Raw genomic sequence first — 26,640 nt, 5'->3', positions numbered from 1 at the left:
CGGTCTTCTGGATTCAATTACCCGACCACATGATCCATCCATACACTCCTGCACAGCCTTCTGCCTTGCTCCTGGCTATATACCCTTCTATCCCCCAAAAGAGTACAAATATGCAGCGCATGATGCATTAACTTTGGGGTCCTTAGCACAGAGTTCCCACTGTTTTCCCCCATGAAAGGAGCTCTTGTCTCCCTCAGGAGGAGCCCAGCAGTTGTTCCTCTGGCTCTTCTGCCTCTTTGATGATCAAGTGTGACCGTGAAAAAGTCTCTGTATCCTCTTTGTCTCCAGGAGAGAGGCAGCCAGGAGTCACCGGAAACTGTAAAATATCAATTATTGCTAAGAGGATGGATGGTTTTAGGCTACAGATGGGGGAAGGGAGCTGGTTCTGAAATCAATACTCTAGGGCCACTGTGTGATGTTTGTGGGATAGTAATGTTAATATTTTAGCACGCAAAATGTTGACTGAGGGATAGGTTCACAGATTAATGTGAGAGGTGAGAATGTCCATATACATGTATCGCTTTTATTTCAAAGAAGTAAATAAAAAAAATAAAAAAAATTCAACGACAATAAAAAACTGAAAATCAGATCAGACAAACAAACAAAACAGAATGATGAGTTACAAATATACCATATCACTGATAATGTTTCTGCAGCGTTATGAGGCCCTGCATAAAAATATGTACTGTAGCCTGTGAAAGCAGGCAGAGGCCAGTCAGTCAGATATAAAAAGATGTGTTTTCTGCTTGCTTAAATTGGCACTTTATAATCACACAACTCATATGGTTTTAGTTACATGTACTTAATAACAGTGGTAACACAATAATGCACATCCTGTATAATCCTTTGAAGTTTTGATATTGTATATTTCCTACGGACAAAATGATAGCAATTGGGAAAGTCGATAAGAAAAAGAGAGTTAGGCTATAGATTCCTGTGTAGCTATTAATGCCAGATAAGTTTCACTCTGCTTCATGCAGTTAAGTGTTAAACAAACAACAACATCAACAGGAAAAAGGGAAATGACAAGCCAAGGGCAACTTTACAAAGTACATACTCATACTGTGGCTGCAGAGAGCCTGACACAAAACAATCAAATGTAACATGAAAGCCAGTTCATTGACACACACAAAAATAAGTAGCAAAATAATTCATATAAGCGCAGCTTACAAACATATACAATTATACTGATACAAAAACACCTTCACGTGTCAAAAAAGAACACTGGCAAAGAGTAGGCTGGCTGTACCATAAAAAAAAAATGAAAACATCAAAGGCACCAAAAAAATCCATCAAATAGCTCTGAAAACTGTGGAATGTACAGTAAGTCTGAATCCACGGTCTGAACACCACTGCCACTTTTGTACTACTTTATATTATGCAGATTGGTTAATTGTTTTTTGGTTAAGTGTTGTATTTAAATTCCATACTCTTTTCTACGAGCCTCCTCTTGTAATGTAGTAATCCTCATATGTATAAAACCAGTCAAACTTAATGCAATATGAAATGTTGATTAAACAATACATCCCTTTCGGGGTAAGTGTTACCCTTGATTCAATAAGGCCTCTTTAACCAATTAGCTTTAATTAGCTAGCATTATTCAGCTACTTAGCCACACTGGAATTCAAGTTAAGGAAAAGGCAACCTTCTAATGAAACATGACTAGATTGTCTGTCAGGTAGGTGGATGATTAATATACTGTTAAAGAATGATTGATGTATCAAAATGTAAGTATAATATTTAATCTGGAATTCAAACATGACTTCAACCTTTATAAACAACATTATGATGTGAAATACCAGATAAGCCAAGGCCTCTCACAGACTGTTTCTAGTGGCCAAAGACCTAGTGGCAATACACCTGTCTCTATGTGCTTCTTAGAAAACAATGGCTGCAGAAACAATGCACAGAAGCATTTGGTATAAGGAACATTGCCTACCCACATTTATTAGTGCGTAAGAATCAAGCTGAAAACGATTGAGTGGGAAAGAATCTAAGACTAAGACATTTACACTAGCTGTTCAATAGGCTTGACGAAAGAACATAAAAGCCTCTTAGCTTTTTTTAGGTGCTTTTACAGCATATCCAGGTAATATAGTGCGTGCCTTCAGAATACAGGGCTATTGCTCTGTTAGGAGGGGAATGACAACAAGTGCTTCCTTAAAAGTTTGCATTGATTACTCATTTCATTGTCAATAAACTGTGACTGACAAAATTGTGGAACAAATGTACTGTACTTCAGCTAAAACATTAGATTGTGGACAACATAGCAACAAAAAAATATACAAATAACTCAACAATCTCCTTTATGGAGTGTTCCTTATTGAAACTGGCTAATTTAAATCAAACAGACAAATACTGTATTTGTATTCTCAGTACCTTGTTTCAACTTGAGACCTCTCTTTGCATAGATTACATTTCTATTGTTGTATCACATACAATGTTGAGAAAAACATTTTAAATTACAATTATTGTCGGAAATTCCTATATAAATATAGTGGTGGGCATTGGAGGGATATAGTAGAGATGGAAGAAAATAGAAGATTATTGTTTGCCGCTGTCAGAACTCTTCCACTGCCACAGTTATGTCCGACTTTGAAGTGTAAAACTGATACATTGCAGGTATATGAGTTCAATATAATACAAACACACTCCCACACCAATGAGAAGAACCACAATTTAAACAAAGTTCTACTTACTTTCCACTGGTCCCGGACACACAACACACACACACACACATAATAAATTCCTTTGATGAAAAACCACCAAGTCCTTTTGCATGTCTCCTTTGGAAGAAAAGTAATTAATTCCCCATTGTCATGTGTGTGAGTAACAATAAAAAACCCTGGTCAATAGGTCGGAGTAAAAAATTGTCTATTTGATTATCTGCGGTGGCATAATTGCTGTCTTTGTTGGTGTCTTAGTTTCCAGAGCAGTATCCAATGTCCCTTCCTTGCCTCTCTTTCTGGGAGGCTTTTTGATGGGTGTCTTCTTTGGCGTGACGTTCACTGCTCCACCAACACCCTCTCCCACCCTGGAGCCGTTCAAGTCCTGCTTCTCCGGGCTCTTGGGGGCGACCTCGGTGGTGGCTGGGTCCCTTGTGGGGACCCCCACACCCACCATCTTCTGGAGGCTGGTGGTGGTGGGCAGCAGAGGCTTGTTGGAGCTCTGATGGCCTGGGGTGGCCGGAGTGGTCCGCTTGGCCTTCTGCGGAGGAGTGGGCTTCTCCCGGTCTCCTCGGTCCCGGAAGGCTGGGGTGGGCAGGCCGTTGGTCTTTACCAGGCCGGTGCCCTCATTCCGGTTGATGCTCTGCGTCTTCTCCTTGAGCTGGGCCGCCAGGAGTGTGGCGGCCTCGGAGTTCATGTGTGGGTGGATCACTTTGGGGCTCTTGGGCGGCTCCTTGGGGTTCTCCACAGCGGCTGCCTTCTCGGCCGCCTTCTTGTCAGAGTTGGAGTTGTGGAAGTTACCGATCTTCTTGAGAGCGTTCTGCACCACTCCATTTATGTGCTCCATGTGGTTAATATCCTCCCTGGACCTTCCCAGCCGTTGAGCCTTGTGTTTGCTGGGGGAACCATTGACCTCTGTCCCCTTCCCCTCCTTGTTCCTCTTCTCCTTGGACGTCTCCTTCAGCCTCTGCCTCTCTTCGCTCTTGGCTGAGCTGTCGCTGGAGCTCCTGGTCGTCCTCTCCTTGGGCACTGTCAGCCCCTTACCCCCCTGGTTCAGCTGCTCCACCTGGGGGGGTGTGGTACCCCCGGTGTTCCCATGGATCCATGACACCTTCGGTTTGGTGGAGGGGTCTGGCGGGCGTGGTTTGGTGGTGGTCTTCCATCCCGGGGACGGTGGCTTGCCATTGCCTTTGACCTCTATTGTAAATGTGCTGCCACCCCCATCATCTTCGTCCTTGGAGTTCTTGGAGAGGTGTGCAATGCGAGCATAGAGGGCCCCAATGGCCGACTCAGAGCCACTGGTGGAGCCCTCGCTGTCAGAGGACTTGAGCAGGGTTGCTTCGCTCCCGTCCCCAGCCTGAGGCTTGTTGGTGGTGGTGCTGGTAGCGCTGGTGTCTTTCAGAGAGGTGTACTCCCCTGCATCGTCCTCACTGGGCACAGCTGCTGCGGATGGCTTCTCAGCTGCTGGCTTCTCCTTACTCTCATTCAGTGACTCTATGGGACAGTAAGATATAAAATTGATGAGAGTCAGGTTTAGTTTGGACGGTAATGGTGATCATACGTAGGTGGTCAGAATATGAAGTTTATTTCCAAAACACTATATCCACACGTTTTACTTTTTATTTTATCAGAAATTATCGCTAATGAGTACCTTCATGTGTGTGTAAAATATGACTGTTCTCAGATTTTGTATTCAAGACCAGTGGTGTAGTGGAAGGTATACGCAGGTATACGCTGTAAACCCACTTGTTTTTCAGTGGGCATTGCCTATACTTACTTCTTAATTCCCACTGATAGGTATCAAAGTATGTAGCGGAGGTATAAGCCGTATCAATTAATAGGGCTGATGAAACAGATTGGAATGTTTTGCTTCAAATGTTGATACTATTATTTCACATTTTAGGCGCAGCAATGTACACATGGCAGTAGACCAATCCGTGAATGTTCTAAAATGCAATTTGCGGGAAAACAGCGTTCTGAAGTGCGCACTGGAAATGCAAGCGGTTTCATGGCCAGAGATTGAAATACAGAGTTGGAAATACCCGTTACAAAGAGGTGGAATTTAAAGATGCAACAATTATCATGGGTTGGTAATATGATTAGGATAATGTCTTTGGCTGCTAGATAATGAAAGAAAGTTGAAAGAAAACCAATAGAACAGGAGAATGCATACGAGTAAGTCTTTATAAAAATACTTGCCTCCACATTTCTATGGTGGGATTTTGGCTTTAAGCTACTTTGAATGAAGGTAAGACATGCCTCATAATATGAAGTAAAACGTCCAGGTTTCAAACAATTAAGGAACAGGAAAAATATAGTGATGCTAGGCATAACTGCCTTCTGGTAGATGGAAATGCTTTCCTAAAAACCTTCTCTATTAAATGTTAACTAGCTACAAAGTAGCCCATGCCTATCTGTCAGAATGATATCATGATGATTATTTGCATCAATCCAGTGGTCTTTTTTTTTTTTGCAAACTCCATATCATGTCCTACAGAAACACAGCTAATCAAACAATTTTTACAAGACCTCAAAAGTGGTTTCCTGATGTGCATTGTTATGGATTCTTTTTTTTTCTGAAGAAAATAAAAAGGTGTGACTTTGAGAACGAAAACCTGAAAAAATGGGGGAAAATCTGCAACCTGTTAATTTCTGACTCAGTGTATCTATTTCAATAGTATTAGCCTACTGAACAGTACAGCTAGGGTTGACCTGACTGTGAAAGACCAATATGGGATGTATAATTTTAGGTCATTCAGAGTGTATGTCACTGTTTCTAATATAACACTTCACACAGGGCGCCATTTGGAAAAATGTAGGTAAAATGAAAAGAAACACACTTCTCCAGGCACCACTACACCACAGTTCAAGACACTTTATATATCCATTGTTTAGCAGGAATGGAATGTTCATATCCGGTATATTTGACTAAGATATGTTGTCTCACCTAGCTATCTTTAGATGAATGCACTTACTGTAAGTCACTCTAGACAAGAGCATCTGCGAAATGACTAAAATGTCAAAAGTAAATGTTTTACATACAGATCTCATATGACTCTACTGAATACATTTGACTGTGTAAAACCTAGTAGTACTACTTATTTCTCTGAAAGTGAGGCGGAAATACAGCATTTTGCAAACATTATTTGTCTCTTTGAAATTAATCCATCAAGTAATAGATTTTAAACAAATACATATATGTTATTGCCATTATTAGATTTTTTTTAGCCTCTCTGTGCACCGAACCCGTTAGCGGGATGAAATTCGACAACATATGGCATGTAGTAAACTCCGGTGTAAAGACGGTCATTCGCCATTGAAGTTTCATACCGGAAGGAGCCATGCATGTTACACACAGCATTGTTTTGGTAAAGCGCATCTTCAGCTGTTTATATATCAATCAGTATGGCGACTAAGTCAGGGAAAGCTAAATCTAAGTCTAGATATACAGATGTACACACAATTTTAGAAGAAATTGATCGGGAAAGTGAGACAGATTGTTGGAGGACGATTCATTTAGCGATTCCCAAATAGAGGAATATTTTTTTTGAATATTTTTTGATCGTTTTGGACTGGTAAGTTCTTCTCATGCTAATGCCGTTGTTTGAAATTAATAATATAAAATAGTATTTGTGATTTTTTAAAATTTGAGTGGCAATATATAAAAATGTAATGTAATGAAATGTGAGATGCGTGTGTCTGCCGCCCCACCCCACCCCCACATGAAATAGCCTATTTGAGGCTGTTGAGGGGAGGGCAGGCCTACAACAATGGCCAAAGTGAAATGGAGACAGTAGACACAGCTGGTCTGTTGTACTATAATAAAGACAGTAGATCTAGCTGGTCTGTCATAATATAATAGAGACAGTAGATCTAGCTGAAATGTCATAATATGAAATAGACAGTAGATCTAGCTGGTCTGTCATAATATAAATGAGACAGTAGATCTAGCAGGTCTATAATAATATATTCAACCTTATGTTCCCTGTACTCTATATATATATATATATGTTTATTATACCTGTTGATACAGGGCTCATATGTGAAACTATTCTAACTGAACATTTTCTTTCACAGTGACACTGACTCCGAATGGGAGCCCCCAGTGCCAAGGTGTCCATCCCCCATTGAAGCTGGTTCATCCAGCTCCTGCCACAAGTGGTGTTCATCTGCCCAAATTTATTTCTGCAGGCATGGATGTGCCTCAGGGCCAAAAGGGCACAGCATGGAGGCGTCGCTGTGTTCTTTGCAAAATGAAGCCCCCCATCACCTGCACCACATGCTTGGTGACCCTCTGCTTTACAGCAGAAAGAGACTGCTATGGCACCTGGCATCAGCAGCACACTATTGTGCAGAGGACTGAGGGGCTTCCAAATATTGAAAGTGTTATTTTGTAAATGTTTCTATTTTTTTCATGTTTTTTCTAAATTTTTTATAGTTATTCCATTCAAAATGTATAACCTCACCAATTTGGCCACTTGGGTACATTTGGGCTACTTGTGTGGGACACCTGGGTGACTTCATGATAAATGTCATGTAGCACACTCATTTTGGAAGTTCTCATTCTAAAACTTTGCACAAGTACTGTTGCCCTCTTATGTTTTTCACTGAAATTGTCCCCATCATCCTATCTGAATGTTTGTTTTGTCTTGTTCATTTTAAAGATGATGATACAACAATAAAAATGAAAAAACGTATGTTTTTTTCATTGTATTATCTAAACCAGATCTATTGTGTTATATTCTCCTACATTCAATTCACATTTACACAAACTTCTGAGTGTTTTCTTTCAAATGAAACCAAGAATATGCACATCCTTGGTCCTGGGCCTGTGCTACAGGCAATTCGATTTGGGTATGTCTTCAGGCGGAAATTGAAAAAAGTAGGGGGGTAGCTGTAAGAGGTTTTAAACATTAAAAGCTAATTTACCAACATTTCTGAAAATATGCAGTGCCTTCGGAAAGTATTCAAACACCTTGACTTTTCCAAATTTTGTTAGGTTATAGTGATATTCTAAAATGTATAAAATACTTTATCCCTCATCAATCTACACACAATACCCCATAATGGCAAAGCAAAACAGATTGTTAGAAGGTAGGTAAACCTTCGCCCCAGTCTGAGGTCCTGAGTGCTCTGGAGCAGGATTTCATCAAGGATCTCTCTGTACTTTGCTCCGTTCATCTTTGCCTCAATCCTGACTAGTCTTCCAGTCCCTGCCGCTGAAAACATCCCCCCCAGCATGATTCTGACACCACCATGCTTCACCATAGGATTAGTGCCAGGTTTCCTCCAGACGTGATGCTTGGCATTCAGGCCAAAGAGTTCAATCTTGGTTTCATCAGACCAGAGAATCTTCTTTCTCATGGTCTGAGTCTTTTACTGAGGAGTGGCTTCAGTCTGGTCACTCTACCATAAAAGCCTGATTGGTGGAATACTGCAGAGATGGTTGTCCTTCTGGAAGGTTGTCCCATCTCCATAGAGGAACTCTAGATAAGAGAGACCATTGGGTTCTTGGTCACCTCCCTGACCAAGGCCCTCCTCCCCCGATTGCTCAGTTTGTCCGGGCGGCTAGCTGTAGGAAGAGTCTTGGTGGTTCCAACCTTCTTCCATTTAAGAATGATGGAGGCCACTGTGTTCTTGGGACCTTGAGACCTGATGACTCACCTTCATGGGGCACACATTGTTTAGACAGGTCCGTTGTCGTTTGTGTCCGACCGTGTGCCTCTCTCTCTCTCTCTCTGTGTGTGTGTGTGTGTGTGTGTGTGTGTGTGTGTGTGTGTGGCCTCCAAAAGGTGTGTGGTGTTCCTTTCCAAATCATGTTGCATGTACCACAGGTGGACTCCAATCAAGTAGAAATATCTCAAGGATGAGCTCAATTTCAAGTCTCATAGCAATCGAAAAACCGGTTTTCGCTTTGCCATTATGGGGTAATGTCTGTAGGTTTCTGATGATTTTTATTTATGTAATGCATTTTAGAACAAGACTGTAACGTAACAAAATGTGGAAAAAGTCAAGGGGTCTGAATACTTTCTGAAGGCACTGTATAGTGGTTTTTAATTCAACTCTTCATATACAGTATTAGTGCATCAATAGGGATAAAGGATGCTTATATGAGGCATGTTCACATCATTTAGAATGAGTGTACATCATATTTATCTTCTTGATATCAAGAAATTTTGAGGCCTCCAAAAGCAATGAACTCACGGGGGTGTCTAAACTAAATAATATATAAACTGATAGCCATGATGCTTTCCACCAAACTACAAGGAGAGATTCATGAATAGGATGACTTTACCATTATATTTCCTGTTCATTGTTTCACATCAACACAAGGGACAGGGCTCGATGGCACATGGTAAGGATAACTATCATATCGCTCTAATTAGCTTTGCAGAAGTGTGTGACTCAGTGCTCAGTCATCCTAGTACGTATTCTTCCTTTACACTTTGTGACAAACAAATTCCACTCCAAGTGTGTGTGTGTGTGTGTGTGTGTTCAAACATCTGTGTGTGTACATGTGTATGGGCATGCATCCATACGTGCCTAGATGTGTTTATTTGTGGAGTAGCTGTGGCTAATCACAGTGTTTATTGTTCTTTCCTGATGACTCACCTTCATGGGGCACACATTGTTTAGACAGGTCCGTTGTCGTTTGTGTCCGACCGTGTGCCTCTCTCTCTCTCTGTGTGTGTGTGTGTGTGTGTGTGTGTGTGTGTGTGTGTGTGTGTGTGTGTGTGTGTGTGTGTGTGTGTGTGTGTGTGTGTGTGTAATGACTCACCTTCATGGGGTACACAGTATACGGGGCCATCATCGCTGGGTTCCTCGTCGAAGGAATCGAAGGACTCCTGGGAGGACCAGGAGGAAGGGCAGGGCTGCTCAACTACAGAAGGGGGCTCGATGAAGCTGCAGTTGAATGTGTTTTCCGGGTCGTGGTGGGCTACTGGGGGACAGGGAGAGAAAACAAACACAGAGAAGCAGGGGTCAGAGAGAAGTAGATTGACAGGACTACCTTACAAGAACAACAGATCGAGAGAGATGTTGTGGAGTGTGTTGATGTTGTTAGGCACGGTACAGTCTGGCTTGAGTTATCTAGAATGTTTCAATAGTGTTTCATGTTGATTTTTTTTTTGTGACAATCTGCATGATTCTACATTCCTTGAACAAACTGCTATTTACTGATAAATAAGTTCAAGTTTTTCCTTTAGTTGTCATTCCAATAGACAGAATTCTCCATTTCCTAAATGTAGGTACTTTCCCTCCCTCCCTCCCTCCCTCCCTCCCTCCCTCCCTCCCTCCCTCCCTCCCTCCCTCCCTCCCTCCCTCCTCTTTAGATGTTGATGTATTCTGCTGACCCTTCAGTCTGGGGACAGCTGTGTTCGTGTGGGATGTCTGTGGTTCCTCTTCTCCTTTCCCCAACTGGCCGAGGACTGACTGTGTGTGTGTGTGTGTGTGTATGTGTGTGTGTGTGTGTGTGTGTGTGTGTGACTGGGCGTTAACTGGACACTAACCACATCAGATACATCAATTTACACCCTCCCCCCTCTACTGGATGACACATGAGCCCATCCGTTTGTTCTCCACTAACACTAAGCTAAAACTCAACCCTCTCTTGGCTGGAAGTTCCCCTCCAACTCTCTATGTATTTGACATGATTTATTTGACCATTTTAAACACAATTCAGCCACCCAAGTGGATTTACTGCATTTAAAATCATTGTGGATAAATCAAAAAAGTTTTACAAAGTATTTCCATTGTGGTCCTTATTGTGCTATGAGTTTATAGTATGGACGTTGTGGCATGGATGTCATCTCCCAAACTGTAAAACAACTGACCTCTGCTAACACCAACACAAGCAGGTGTGGTACAGCTCCAGCTAAATGAGTACCAGGAGATGTGTAAATGCAAGAGCAGCATTATTTTATTATTCTCACAGCACTTGTTAACTAAGCCTTGGGGTTTGGGGGGGGGGGGGGGGGGGTTGTACTAAGCTAACATATGGAATTGTTTTAAGATGGTCATATCATGGATCATTTAGCTTTTAGATTTGAGAATTTTAGGACCCCTGTAGGTATCAGATTTTCTTGGCAATACAGACAGTCCAAAAATGCATCATTAGGATTTGGATTTTGAAGTGTCTCTCCTATATTCCGGAGATATACGAAAGCTCAGGATTTTTATATATATTTTTTACACATTAAAACAAAACTAAATGTTTTAACCGGTATGGGGTTACCTTCAGTCCTGTGAGTCCTGTGACACTTGCGGGTCGTAGAACAAAAGGGAGAACATCATCGTGTTTGTGGGAGCCTCATCTTTCCATAGAGTGGTGATATTAGTCTGTACGGTTTGGATGATACAGACAGAATTTGGCACATCGGCGGTACCAACTTCAGACAAGTCCTATGTGGATGTCATAGAGCAAAATGGACCACACCATCTTGTTTGTGAGAGTCTCATCTTTTCCATATTAGCTTGTAAGCTAAACCGTTCAGACACTACATACTGTACGTTTTCGTGAGAAGACTGATTTTCGGGATGTCTCCAGGTCTGTTAAACAGTGACATAGGTGGATAGCAGTTAACCTCAGATGTTGAACAGATGGATTTTGATGGGAATCTTTTAATTTTGTTAATTAGATTGATGCAAGGGGACTTTCTATTTTGATGGGAATTCCCACTGAAAATGGTGGGTACTATGTGGATATCCTGCACACTGCAGAGTCAAGCAGAAAGTGATTATTTGTCTATTTCTCCATACTTCTGAAATTTTTCCAGGCAATATATCTGGTGACATCCCAGTCTTGTTCAGAACTCTACATAATGCCGCCATGGTGAAGGGATTAAATGGAGGAAATTGACTTGATGTAGATGAGTTGGATTGTAGCAATGTCAGCCGTTAGAAACAATATAATATAAACAGTGCCCATCCAAATATTTATCCACGGACACAGAAAAGAAAGGCCATGGAAATTCTTTCATAGCAGCTTTTCTTCCAGCTGAATTGTTTTTGTTCAAATTCAATAAAGTCGATACATAAATAAATGGCAGACTTTCTGTTTTGACGGTATGCACTTCATGACTATTGTAACAGCCCTGCTATGCTAGAGTATAATGAACAGACGACTCCAATGCCATGGAGGTACAATAGCAGAATGTCCCAGTTGACTTAACCAATGTCTGTGCAAGACTATATTAGTCAGTACTGATGCAGTGTCCAATAGGTATAGCATAGGGCCTACTGTAAGTAACCTCAATTGACCAACTAACCAACTGGCGCTTTATTCCATACATTATCTTTCATGATACAGTGAACAACTGCTGTGCTTGAATGTTCACACCAGACTAAAAGTCTGGAGCCGGATGGATTTTTCCGGGAGAGACAGGGAAGCAGCGAAAGCCCAAAGCTCAGCCTACAGAGTCCATTGGACAACTGTGCATTTCTGATGAACCCCAGCTGTACAGGCCTATCATAGCTGCCTGTGAGGCCAGCTACACTGGAGCAGGTGGTCCCGCTCCACATCACTTTTCACAGGAAAGCATTCGGACATGCAATTGCATCCCAAATGGCACTCTATCCCCTATATTATAGTGTACTACTTTTGACCAGAGCCCAAAAGTAGTGCACTATACAGTATAGTGAATAGGGTACCATTTGTGACACACTCACACACACACACACAGAGGACTACGGAATGGAAATGGGGGAAGGCAGCCAGCCGAGCGTGAGATAGCTAACTATAGTATAGGGCGTGGAATAAATATGCTTAGAATGGAATGACAAACTATAAGCAGTGTAGAGGTTTTAGAAGAGGAGGGGGGATGGGAGAACGTTTATGTATGAAGGAGCGGAGGAGCTATATGAGCTATGCAAAAGACAGAGCAATTGTCTTCTTCCTCCCTCCTCCTCCTCTTCCTCCTCCTCCTATTCCTCCTCCCTCAGTTTCTCTTTACATTTGTCTTGGATTGGATGAGAGTTTGGGTAAAGACACCATAAATATTTTCTTCCCCCCTCCTCCTCCTCCTCCTCTTCATCTTCCTCTTCCTCATATTCCTCCTCCCTCTGTTTCTCTTTACGTTTGTCTTGGAACGGTTGAGTGTTTGTGTAAAGACAGCATAAAGGTTTTTTTCCTGCCTCCTATTCCTCCCCTTTTTCATCTTTCTTTTTGTCTTGCCACATCTGTTGTTGTGTGTTGACCACAGTGTGGGTAAATCATAGGTCTGACACGGGCTGGGGTAAATTTGTCCACTTCCTGTTTCGAGTCCAGTGGGCCTCCTGTGGAATGTTGAAGGGACTGACGGCGCCCCAGGGAGGGTAGAGTTTCAAAACGCTGGCAGGCAGGCCACGCTTCTGTGGGCAGGCAATGAGGAAAGCAAAGCAGAGCAGAGCGTCCTGGCTCTCGAGATGGAGGGAGAGAGCGAGAGAGAGAAAGAGAGAGAGAGAGAAGCTGACCAGTTTATCTCTCCTTATGAACAAGAGAGTCTATAACACTGGGAGAAGGACTCCAAAGTATATACTTAAATTCAGTCAGTTGTCATTTTATAGCTGTGTGTTGTCATGTCATGAAAACTTAGAAAGAATTGGTTTTGGTTTGAACCAAAAACTCTATTCTACTCTCTAAATTCCCAAAGTGGTAGTTTGTTCTCCTTGATTTGCTTGATCGCAACCCAGACATGGCACGATATGCTTTGTGCAAAAAATAATGAAAGGGCTTGTTTGTTTAAAAGGTCATACGCATAGACTTTTAACAAAACAATCTGTTGCCTCTGGCGGATTGTTTATAAGTTACAGTAAACTTTGAGAGTGTTTGTGCAAAATGATCTTAAAATGTCCCATGATAACTGGATGACAAAGACAATACTGTTCCCGTGTGTGTTTCTACGCAGGCACAATGAAGACCGCTGCTAGCTGAAATAATCAGCTAAGGAAGTGGAGAAGAACATGCTACTCGTTGTGAAAGAGGAAAGAAACAAGGTCACCGCTTTTTAACTCCTTCCCCATCACTGATCTTAATTGGTAAAGGTAACTACAATATATCCCACAAATAGGGCCTTTCTTAATTCCAAAATTTAGTCAGAGCACTGTCAGAGCTCTTCCATCCATGCATTCAGAACCAGTCTAGATAGCCATTATTCAATTTAACTCCTACATAGCAGAGACAAAGCAGAACGGCACAGAATGTGGCCGTGTTTGAAATTTCTAGAGATTCCAGAAGGCATCTGGGTAGACAAAGGAGAGTTCCTCAGTATGTAGGCAACGTGTAATATCCTTTAAGCTGACTTGAGATGGGTCCTGACAGACAATCCTATCCCAGACCACGAGACCTTCCTCCACTTCCTTCTCTCCCTCCCTCCACACAGACAGACAGGAGCTACTCTCCCTCCTCTTCCATCCACGTTGACACAAACAGAGCAGCCTTTGATAAAGTATCACTCAACACCACTCAGACCTCCCGAGCACCACACCACTACACTGACCCATTCTCTCTTAATAACACTGCCTTCAGCCCAGCAGAGTAGGAACTCAACTCACTTTCTTAGGAAGGAGGGAAGGAGGGAAATGAGTAAAGAAAAGAGAGAAAAAAAAGAGAAGGGCCTGTTTAGGGTTGTAATAATATGAACACATGGTATTTAAGGGTGCCAAGAATAATAAGCCCTGCAACCAGTGCATTCCTCTCAGATGAAACCCCATACCCATTTGGCAGCCGCAGTACACTTTTCAACCCTATTCATTGTCTGAAAACCACTCCACAGAGAGTCGCAGAGAGAAGTATCACAGAGCAAAGGTCAAATGAAAACGCTCTCTCCCTCTTGCTGAAGAGTTAAAGAGGCGTGCAAAGATTATGACACAGAAACTATGGGATCATCCAGAGACACATGGAGCATATACACAAACAAACAAGAGAGTATCGTATTGAAGAAAGTGGCTGTAGATGGATCCCGAATTACACCTTCTATTCCCTATATAGTGAACTACTTTTAACTAGGGCCCATAGGGCTCTGGTCAAAAGTAGTGAATTATTTAGGGAATAGGATGCCATTTAGGATGCAGGCTCTGTCTTGGCATGGTTGAGGCGGTAGACTATGGGGAGGAGGGATTGGTGCTTACCGACTACTTTGGGCAGCTTCTGTCGTCTCAGTGGGATCTGGGGGAGTTTGGTGCTGATTCGGCTGAATCTTCCACACAGGATCCGCTTGGCTTTTTTGCTGTTGGTAGAGTTGTCTTGGTCAGGACTGAGGGAAAGAGGGAGTGGTGACGCCATGGAAAACATACTAAATTACGAAACACCACAAACTGATTCAAATGTGGGTAATGTTCATCTGTATTGACACGCTTGCAGTACAAGCAACATTTCATGGACCACGTGAAGAAAAAGACCACACACAATATCATACTGACCCATTTTTGATTTGGCTACAAAATGATATGCTATGCAGGGCCTGCCATTCTTCCTCACCATGTGAACTAACCAGGAAAGACTTTAGGCCCTTATTGTAACTTATAACAAGGACCCAGATATAAGATAAAAGGGCAAACAACTATTTCAAAGGATAGAGCCATCTGCATGAGCTACTAGCAAGGAAGGCAAATGGCCCACTCTTCCCTTCCAACAAATCCCATCCCTCACACCACACCAGGCCCGTGTCTGTCACTCACTTGTGGTCATCTTTATTTCGGCACAGGCAGCAGCAGCAAAGCAGCGAGAGGAGGACAATGAGCAGAAAAGAGACCAGGGTTCCTGCCGCGATCACTCCCATCCGCTGGTTGGGCTCTGAAACAGCAGATAGACACAAGCAGGGATTTTTGGGTGTGCCACACTGGTGCAGACTGCCAGTGCCAACCAGAGCCATTTGTATATCTGGTACCAACTAACGTTGCTCTCTGTCAGAACTCCCAGAATCAGAACTCTGGAGCTGAAATTCAATCTGTCCTGCACTGTGTTGACCCTCCACACTGTGGATATACTGTAGGCCTATCGTTAAAGCGGGAATTGAAGAGATAGAGATATCCAAATTAACGACAATGTGGAACAGACAAATTGACTTCCATCTATTAAATCGCCACCCGCATTATCTATCTCCTGTTGTGGATTCTACTTCTGAAATATCTGTCAAACCCCATCTTTTCACTTTTCTCTCACTCCTCTACTACACTCCCTATATCGCCATAATTCATTGATGATTTATTAGCACCCCTCCCTTTCTAAGCTGGATGCACTTAAACAGAACAGCAGTCCATCTGTTGCATAAGCATCTCTCAGGGTGTGACCGAAATGGCACACTATTCCCTACATAGAGCACTATACTGTTAACCAGAGCCTTATGGGTCCTAATCAAAAGCAGTGCACTGCATACGGAATAGGATGCCATTTCAGACGCACCCTTAATTTCCACAGTATACATGCACTGTGCAGCCAGATGACGCCATCAGTGAGATAACCTATACGTTAGCAGATAGATAAATACTGCTGACCCCTGGCCCTCTACGCCCCTCTTCTGTCATAGAGGCTGTGGATGAATGGAAGTGTGGCCTGGGTGTGGCGTGTATGGCCTCTGTGTTCACAGCTGGAAAAAGGAAGGGACTAGCCTGGCAGAGCCCAAAGGCCTGACCTGGTGACATCATCCCTGCTTCCCAACATGTCCATTTGGTAACCCTGTTTCCTCAAGCTGCTCTCCTCCCTCCATCCCTTCTCTTTTCTTCCTCCAGCTCTCTCTTCCTCTTCCTCTTTTCTCTCTCTCCAGCAGGACAGGAACAGGGCCAACAAACACAGAAGTAAAAAAAGGACACCAGGCAGTCTGGAAACACCGTTAGGCTCAACTACTACATTGACCTGAATTGACATGTGTGCTAGTGCTCATTGTCTCCCCCATAAGGCTCTGGTCAAAAGTAGTACATTATATAGGGAATAGGGTGCCATTTAGGACGAACTTGTCTCCGTCACCGCTATCAACTGGCTATTTAGACAAACAGTACAAGCAAGGGGTTTGGGACCTTCATGTGCAGTGCACACATTTGATATGTTCCCTATGGTTTCATGCAGGGGTGTGTTTTCTTTATGTTGTGCCTTTCTTTCCAAAATATAAAAATGTCTTTATCACTAGAAGCACCACGGTTTGATGCCGCAAGTACTCTGCTAAGAATGTATTTTTACATCTACATTTTAGGTCTTGCAGTGTGGCTGGCTTCAAAAACAGTGACCTAACATTCACCCAGATCTGTAGAAGTGAATGAGGTAATAAAGAGAGTGGTTCCCTTACGTAGTTTGCAGGTTGCAGGGTGTATATGTGTGTCTCTGTCTCACTCTGTGTGTGTGTGTGTGTGTGTGTGTGTATGTGCACATGTGTGTGTGACTAAGGAAAGAGAGTGGGTTGGTTTCCTTACGTAGGTTGCAGGCCCCAGACATTGGGTTGCAGTTCTTGTCGTGACAGGAGCAGGTCTGGGCACAGTTCACTCCATACTGACCCATCTGACACGTCATATTGCAGCTAAAAGAAAGAGAAGACACTAACAACTTAGTTACTGTGTCCATGCGATGTGTCCATGCGATAAAACTATAAGAAATATATTCACGTCACCAAATAATCTATTAAAGCACATTGTTTTGCACATTGCCGGAGGACAGCAAGTTTCCATCCTCGTCTGGGTACATTGACTTCAATACAAAATATAGGAGGCTTGTGGTTCTCACCCCATTCCATAGACTTACACAGTAATTATGACAACTTCCAGAGGATGTCTACCAACATATCAGAGCTCTGGCAGCATGAATTGACATGCTGTCCACCCAATCAAAGGATCAGAGAATTAATCTAATACTGAAAGCATAAGCTACAGCTAGCTAACACTGCAGTGCATAAAATGTGGTAAGTAGTTGACTCAAAGTGAGAGAAAGACAATAGTTGAACAGTTTTTTACGAATGAATTTCTTCATAAATGAAGGAGAAGCAAGAGAGAAAAAGAGAGGGAGTGAAGGAGCTAGCTATATTTATTTCACTTTCACTTACTTAGCTAGTAAAATACAGCTTGCTTGTTTAGCCTACTCAAACACCCGGCTCAAAAAGAGAGGGATGCTATGTTACCTATCTGGTTATGCAACACTGGAACTCTTCCAAGTCAAGGTAAGCTTTTGGTTTTATTAATATATTGCCACGGGGCCCGCCGGTGTAACTGGTACACTGCTTGCTAACTGTACACTGTACTGCATGACCAAACCCCTTGCTTGTACTGTTTGTCTAAATAATGCATTATTTGTCCACAAGCGAAGGGAAAAGGTGAGTGGAGGAGAGGGCGTAAATGCGAGAACGAATAATCCAAAGCTCAAATCGATCATGCTGTTTTATGTGGCTGCTATGAAAGTGAACTGTGTTTGCATGTGACCAGGGGTGTATTAATTTCACCGATTCTGTTGAAAAACTTTTCTTGAATGAAAACAAACAGAATTAAACGGGAATAAACATACTGGAATTTGTCCAATAGAAATTCTTGTTTGCAAGTGTTTGACTAATGATTACACCCTTGATCAGCTAGATGCAGGCAAGATTGTGCAAGGCGGTATTGAATGTGTCAATGTCTGTCACCTTGCTTACTCAAATTTCTCTCGACCTTTGCACCTAAATTGTAAACTTTCATTCATAGGCTAGGTTGTAGCAACCTCAAGATGGGTATAGGGAAAATGTTAGTATCATGTAGTAGCCTAAACCTGCCAATGCTACAATGAGCTGAGTGAATGGAGTATGAATGATAGTCATCCAATATGCTGCAATAGAAATAAGGCCATGTTCATTAAAAAAAAATTGTCCTCCCTCATCTTAAATGGCACCGACCGCCACTGCTCTCTGGGTATTGTAGCCATGAAGGAAAGCGTAAACATTAAGATGTTTTTGGAAAGGTCTGACTCACTAGGTCCCGTAAAATCCCGGCTCACACAGGCACTCTCCGGTAGCAATGTGACAAACGCCGTTAAAACAGTGGCTGCAGTCATTCTCACAGTTATCCCCATAAGTCCCGTTGGGACAGCGCACCTCACACCTGTCGACCAGGGAGACAAAACGGGAATGAATGTTGTTTATTATGATCATTGTCACATCAGCTGTGAGTCATGTCTCATAACCATTAGCACAACATGAAAGCCTGTGCCAGTACAAGTTCAGGTATTTAAATAGTAATTATAATGCAGTATCTATGTAAATTACATTTTGACATGCTGAAAAGTAGACAACAATTGACATTTTCTCTAGCTTTGTATTCAAGTGTATATTAGCATAACTGTAAGTCTTTGTTTGAAGTTCTGTTTTCAAGTGTTGTACTAGAGCAGGGCTGTTCAATGTCGCTCCTGGAGGGGCCAAAACACTCCTAGTTTTCATCCTCTCCTTCGAATCTGGGACTGATTCAGACCTGGGACACCAGGTGAGTGCAACAAACTACCAGGTAGAAGCAAAAAAGTGTTTATGTGTGTGTATGTGTGTTTCCATTCCATTCTCTCACCTGTCCCCGATCCAGCCGGGGTTGCAGTGGGAGCACTTTCCGTCGATGCGGTTGCAGAAGTGGCCATCTTTACACGGGGGACACACATCCAGGCAGTTCTCTCCAAAGAAGCCTGGCAGGCACATCTGATCACACTTGGTCCCGTTCCAGCCCCTCTCACAGGTCACACACCTCCCCTCTGTTATCTTACAGGGCTGCTGGCCTTTACAGTGGCCACACCTGGAGTCAGGACATGAAGGGAGAGAGGGCATCAGGATGGTGGGTTGAGACATTTGCCTACAAAACGGCACCAAATTAACATAATATTCCCTATGGTGCACTACTTTATGCCTGGCCTATTGACAGCAAAACTATTTGGTAACATTTTCATAGCGAATCTTTGTGTTGGTATCTACACAGTTTAGCGGGCCCTGTATATACATTTCCAGGACTGTCTTTTCTTATAACATCTATGACATAGAGGTCAGAGAAGTGTGGGAAAGTGTCTATGTAGCAGCTCATGTATAACATGAGTTCTGCAGACTTTGAACAAGGTAAATCACTTAACCTGAATGGCTTCAGCATATTGGATGATTATTATGAGATACTGTGAATACCAATTCCACAGTATCGCCCCAATACACTTTTACCGATCATGTTTAAAGTAACTAACTGTCCAGTGAAAATCTCACTTTTAAAAATGTATATTCTATTAATTCATAACCAAATAATGCTGTTGACTCTTCCTGGGCTCCCGAGTGGCAGAGCAGTCTAAGGCACTGCATCTCGGTATTAGAGGTGTCCCTACAGACACTCTGGTTAAAATCCAGGCTGTATCACAACTGTCTGTTATTGGGAGTCCCATAGGGTGGCGCACAATTGGCCCAGCATTGCCGGTGTAGGCTGTCATTGTAAAAAATAATTTGTTCTTAACCGACTTGCCTAGATAAATAAAGGTTAAATAAATAAAATAAAAAAATCCTATACTCGCATTAATAATTTTTAGGACCGGTATACGCCCAGACCATTCTGTTGTTGGGGTACGACCACACCATTCCAACACAGAAAAGCAGATTTTTAAAATACTTAATTAACATTTCACTCATATTGTAATTATTTATAGGTCATATTTTATAGAAATCTGTAAACACTAGACAATTATTTTAAGATATGTTATGGGTTATCAGCTGGAGCGTATGTCAAATCATATTTCTAATCAAAACTCCAAAACCACAATATAATGCGTATCAGGAAAAAAACATTAACGTTAAGATCCTTGGGGAAAAATTTAAGAGAAATCCCTGTTAATAAGAATCCACGGCTTTTCAGTTTCCCATCTGTTACACTATGATGAAAAATGTCTTATCTTCGGTCATAATGACACAGAGTAATGTTCTCCAGTGGTTCCTCACCTATTCCTGCAGTTCTGTCCGTAGAACCCTGCGGGACACGGTTCCCTGCAGAACTTCCCCCGGTACCCCGGTGTGCAGGTACATGAGCCATCCGCCTGGTTGCACTTCCCATGGATACACTGACAATACCTCTCGCATCGGGGGCCCCACAGTCTCTCCCTGCACTGGCAACGACCCGTGAACTGCTCGCATGGAGAGTTATTACAGTTACACTGGATGGCACAATTCCTCCCCGACCAGCCTGGACTACAGTTACACCTTCCTGTGTTCTGGTCACACACAGAGTTGAGACTGCAGTAGCAGTTGTTTGCACACTGAGGGCCCCAGAAGCCATATTGGCAAGTGCATGTGCCTGTGTCCTGGTCACACTTGCCCTTCTGGCAGAGGCAGGGCTTCTCGCAGTTGGGCCCCCAGCGGTTAGGGTTGCACGTGCACTTGCCCGTCACGTCATCACACTGGCCGTTGGGAAAGCATTGGCACTTGCCCTTGCAGTCTGGGCCCCAGAACTGGGTGGGGCACTCTGAAAAAGGAGGGATGAAGTAATATCAGGATATTATGGTGAGAACCCCATAAGCATTACACAAACATTTCTTTGATGCCTTATATCTAGGTGAATATGTCCTTTCTGATGTTTTAGGACAGGACGTGTGAGATGTGTCCGAAAAACAAGGTGCTTACTTGTATCACAACTGGCTCCGAAGTATCCATGGCGACAGCGGCATTCATTGGGCCTAACGCATACCTCATTTTCCTTACAGGTGAAGTTGCCTTCACAGAGAGCTAGGGGGAGGATGTACTGAATCACTACATGTCCACATATTAAACATTGAGGGCTGGTTTCACCAAACCGAGAACCTCCATTGAAATGTTTTTTTAGTCCAGGACTAAGCTTAATCTCTGTCCAGGAAATAGGCCCTAAGTGATATAAACATGTACAGTCGAAGTCAGAAATTGACATACACCTTAGCCAAATACATTTAAACTCAGTTTTTCACAATTCCTGACATTTAATCCAAGCAAAAATTCCCTGTTTTAGGTCAGTTAGGATTACCACTTTATTTTAAGAATGTGAAATGTCAAAATAATAGTAGAGAGTGATTTATTTCAGCTTTTATTTCTTTCATCACATTCCCAGTGTTTACCTACACTCAATTAGTATTTGGTAACATTGCCTTTAAAATGTTTAACTTGGGTCAAACGTTTCAGTTGTAGTCCTCCACAAGCTTCCACAATAAATTGGGTTAATTTTGGCCCATTCCTCCTGACAGAGGTTGTGTAACTGAGTCAGGTTTGAAGGCCTCCTTGCTTGCACACGCTTTTTCAGTTCTGCCCATAAATATTCAATAGGATTGAGGTCAGGGCTTTGTGATGGTCACTCCAATACATTGACTTTGTTGTCCTTAAAGTATTCTCCATAAAATAAGATCCTTGTACCCATGTGCAATTGCAAACCGTATTCAGGCTTTTTTATGACAGTTTTGGAGCAGTGGCTTTTTTCTTGCTGAGCGGCTTTTCAGGTTATGTCGATTCTTTCTTGCTGAGCGGCCTTTCAGATTATGTCGATATAGGACTTGTTTTACTGTGGATATAGATACTTTTGTAACTGTTTCCTCCAGCATCTTCACAAGATTGATTTGCACGTTTTGCACCAAAGTACGTTCATCTCTAGGAGACAGAATGCGTCTCCTTCCTGAGCGGTATGACGGCTGCGTGGTCCCATGGTGTTTATACTTGCGTACGATTGTTTGTACAGATGAACGTGGTACCTTCAGGCGTTTGGAAATTGCTCCCAAGGATGAACCAGACTTGTGGAGGTCTACAATTTTTTTTCTGAGGTCTTTGCTGATTTCTTTTGATTTTCCCATCGTGTCAAGCAAAGAGGCACTGAGTTTGAAGGTAGGCTTTGAAATACATCCACAGGTACACCTCCAATTGACTCAAAATATGTCAATTATCCTTTCAGAACCTTCTAAAGCCAAGAATTTTTCCAAGCTGTTTAAGGGCACAGTCAACTTAGTGTATGTAAACTTCTGACCCACTAGAATTGTGATACAGTGAATTATAAGTCAAATAATCTGTCTGTAAACAGTTGTTGGAATAATTACTTGTGTCATGCATAAAGTAGATGTGCAAACCGACTTGTCAAAACTATAGTTTGTTAACAAGAAATTTGTGGAGTGGTGGAAGAACGGGTTTTAATGACTCCAACGTAAGTGTATGTAAACTTCCGACTTCAACTGTACATATGAAAATACTGTGCTATGATGTTGATATGCTGTATACATACGTGTCAAACATTCCTCTCCTATCTGCCCCCACCCGCTGCAGCACACAAAGCCTGGTGACCTGACAGAGAGGAGAGGAAATACGAGTGTCAGAGAGGAAGAAAATAAGCAAGGAAACTTAAACAGACACTGGAATATAACAACATGCCACCACCCTGCACAACCACTACTATCCTGTCATCTCCTCAGTCCTCACACTTGTCCTTCGTGTGGCAAACGCTGAAAACTCTAAATGTCTGCGCAGCATTTGTTCTGACTTTCTCCATATGCTTTCCATGTGCAAAGAAATGGGTAAAAATGAATAACACACTTCTCACATAAACATCCTTCTCTCCAAAGCCCCTTCAACTCGACCTCTCCTGCCCGGCCTGTCAGCAGTCAACAGTCAGAACAATAGTAGCCTCTGAAGTGCTAACCCATGGAGACTATAGAAGAGCAACTCTAGCAATAGCTAGCTAGCTACAACCACAGTTTAAAAACAAGGTTTTCTTTCAAATACTTTAATGTGTGATTGAACCTACCAGGAGTACCTGAAGGGGGATGTTTTGCACTTTTGGGACTATGCCATTGATCCAGTGTGTCAGTCAGTCTCAATCAAGCACAACTTTGGTATCGGAAAGAACACAAATACAGTTTAAAGATGACCCCACGTCTAGCCAGGAAGGAGTGAGGAGTGGGGAGTGAGTTTAGAGAGGCAGTCTTTGGCGGTCTAGTTTGAAGCAAAGCTAGATCCCCTCCACTCTGCTCTCTTCTCCTCTCCGCACTGCTCTGTCAGGAAAGGACAGATGCTTCTCTTCTTCCTCCCACACCACTGACCTCCCAGAGGCCCCCGCCACACTTTTACTTCCTCTAAAGTGTTGGGGGCGGAATTCTGCCTTCAGAAGCAGACGTGCACACAGACACACACATCACATGCGCTGTTTTTCCCCTCTAAAACCTGCCATTTGTTAAAAACACTATCTCAGCCTCTCTGTTTTGTCTCAGACCTAGGTCTGTCACACAGAGGGAGAGTCTAATGAATACTGGTCTTATTTAGGCCTACTATTCTGGATTGGGTCTAAAGACACAAGAATGAGCTAATACATGGATAAAAAGCTGTGTTGGTTTATTTATACCTCACAAGAAGCTGTTTGTAAGGTATTAATCAAATCTCCTTTCAGTGAAGCATTTCCAATGTGGTCAGTGGTATCTGCGATTTTAGATGACCCCATCTGACCTTTGACATACAGCTCAATCCATCACAACTCTGGAAAAGAACACATTATGTTCATTTGCGTAACAAATGTGACGCTTTGAGATAAAGCAGGACTCACATTGGTCTTTTGTTATTCAAATTAGCCTAAACGTTATCGGGCCACAGTATTGTTACGTTTGGCACTTTGAAGAGTGTTCTAGTACTGAACACTACATTAAACAACATATTATTTGTTTCTCAACACTGAAAAAATCAGATAGCAACTTTTCTCAATTTCTGTGTTTTTTTTTTCTTCTCACTTTCCCATGGTACTTTGTGATGCATTGAATACTGACAAAAAATGATGTGTGAACCAACGTTGTAATGTTGTCAATGGCCCCCACTACAGTCAGCGAGCTGATTTAGTAACACGAGGACACAGATAGGAAGTGCTAAGCAGCAATGATAAATGAACAACTACTTCCCTCAATTCTTCCTGTGAGCAGTGAACCCAGTAAAGAGATTAAACAAAATGCACAAACAAAAGAAAATGATACGGGTGGTGCACTGCAAAAAATAAATCATCCAAGCCAGTTAAAACACTAAGAATAGGATTGTGGTAGAGACTTTAAATTGAGAGTGGGGCCAACAGTAAACGTGTGTGATTTCATTGAAGATAAAGGATTGAGAATAGTTTACAGTAAGCACTAAGACTCCTCATGGATGCTAAATGTTAAAGTAATGACCCTCAAACCAACTATAGACATTTGGGCAACAACTTTGACAACAAAGGACGTGTTTTGCCCATGAGACACTGTACATGCTCACCATTGTCTATTGAGGCACATTTAATCACGTTCTAACACGAAAGGTAAGGACAGGCGCAGGCAGGGCCCAGGGGTCTACTTGTAATGTCATTTAAATGTGTATAATGCCAGACCACAGAAGGGCTTTGACCTCTATTATGGAATGCCAAAATGTTAACAGATTTCACACACTCTGGTCCTACACGACCCTCCTTTGACATGTGGTTTTCAGCCTGCATAGTAAAGGTGCTAACTGGTGAATAAGAAATGTAGGCTTAAGCTAACTTGATGCACCCCCTGTCTATAAGTTCAGTCTACAACTTACCTTTATTTCTGGTAGCTGCAGCCATACAATTTTGTGGGGTTATTTTCAGCCATATAGCTGATGCCACGACTTCAGGCCAGTGACACTAAATATATAAGGCCTGGAAGCGCCCCCTATGTGAAATTATAGAACATTACCCACGGTTCCAGATGTAGGTAGCATCTGGATGGCTGCTCCTCAGATGGACTCCTCCTTGTGTAAGGAGAGTGCATATGAAAAGAAATATGACCAACTAGCCTACACAATATCGAAAATGAACTATTTTAGGTAGTGGAGGGCAAGAGAAACCGAGTCTAAAACAAAGTTTTGCAATGTGAGTAGTCAATACTCAAAGCACAATAGTTCAGAATTTGACCTGAATAATCAACAAGTAGCCTAGTAGTTGCATCGCACTGAGAGCGATAGAGGCAGGCAACTCCTTTTTTTTTTAATCGACAGAAGCCCGTTATTCCGCGTCCGCAGTGCAGCTATTACTTACCCTGGTAATTTGCATACATTTCTGCCTTTCGGATTGAGTTCTTGGCTAAAACTCAAAGAAAAAAATGAACACACCACCACAACAACTTCAATAATGATCTTCAATTCCATTTTACAAGAAACAGCATCCTTCTAGATGCCTCTTTCTCTCCGCATTCCTCCTCTCCAGAAAACGACAATTGCCCCTATTCTTCTGCTCTCCAGGGTTGCGTTTATAATCCACGGAGGTAAAAAAAATAATGTTTTGTTATTGTGGGAACTTCAGAAGCTTTATCCAAGTATTCGAGATATGATCCAGGTTCCAATTGGGGAGAAAAGGCTTACCACTGCGCCATCTACGCCATCGACGTACCCAAGAGTTGAAAGAATGTGTAGCGACACCAAACCACACAGAGCACAGTTCCAAAGAAGTTATAAAACCCAAACTTGAACACGCAATTCGATCTCCTCGAACGATTACTTTCCTTCATTGCTGATTTGTAATATTAAAACATTCATTATCCCATACATTTTCAGAAGAATAAGGAAGAAGAAAAGAGGCATCAGGAAAGTAGCGGAATCCAACGGGCATCCTCCTCCGACAATAAAAGCATCCGCTTATTGCCACCAACCATAACTTGACTACAAATATTATGTTTTATGTCCAGTGCTATGGAATAGGTAAAAACTAAATCTTTCGACTGGTCGAGGCAAAGATTCCCCTTTTTTTGTGTTGATTTTAAAGATTAATAACGTGTTATTGTCTTCTCTTTCTATTGCGCTGTCATGAGTGGCGGGGGGCAGGCACTTTCTGATTTGTTACTCTATCCTTGCCTGCAGTTAGTTAGTTACACAGAGTTAAGTGAGCATACTTTTGTGCGCCACAGTGGATTTATTTTCAGAGAAAAGAGGCGATAAGCAACACACAAAAGTGGGTGTGCCACATGGGGACAATATGATATAGGCCTAGGTCTCGTTCTTCAATGCCAACCTTTCCTAAAAATATTAAATATAGGCCTACTACTACTACTGCTACTACTACTACTTACTACTAC

General features: G+C 42.4%; 1 protein-coding gene across 4 annotated transcripts; it reads right to left on the bottom strand.

The window, feature by feature from the left end:
* Nucleotides 1–503: 503 nt before the first annotated feature.
* Nucleotides 504–26,449, bottom strand: LOC139411183 (scavenger receptor class F member 2-like). 4 transcript variants are annotated; one of them, XM_071157102.1, is made up of 11 exons: nt 25,608–26,449; nt 22,827–22,885; nt 21,218–21,319; nt 20,540–21,059; nt 19,149–19,367; nt 18,564–18,692; nt 17,046–17,149; nt 15,321–15,435; nt 14,772–14,896; nt 9,445–9,606; nt 504–4,160 (listed from the first exon to the last, which is right to left on the bottom strand). In XM_071157102.1, exons 1-11 carry the CDS (start codon nt 25,715–25,717, stop codon nt 2,875–2,877), a joined length of 2,931 nt encoding a protein of 976 aa, XP_071013203.1. In that variant the 5' UTR covers nt 25,718–26,449; the 3' UTR covers nt 504–2,874. The 4 variants fall into 4 exon arrangements, with proteins under 4 accessions (XP_071013203.1, XP_071013205.1, XP_071013204.1 ...); XM_071157104.1 differs by having other exon boundaries at nt 14,772–14,869; XM_071157103.1 differs by having other exon boundaries at nt 9,445–9,603; nt 25,608–25,939.
* Between the last annotated feature and the right edge of the window lie 191 nt (nt 26,450–26,640).

Source organism: Oncorhynchus clarkii, chromosome 6, assembly GCF_045791955.1.
Source record: "Oncorhynchus clarkii lewisi isolate Uvic-CL-2024 chromosome 6, UVic_Ocla_1.0, whole genome shotgun sequence".
In the NCBI taxonomy this organism is placed as follows: domain Eukaryota; kingdom Metazoa; phylum Chordata; class Actinopteri; order Salmoniformes; family Salmonidae; genus Oncorhynchus; species Oncorhynchus clarkii.
Note: the sequence above shows the minus strand (reverse complement) of the source record. Positions and strands in the feature narration are given on the sequence as shown.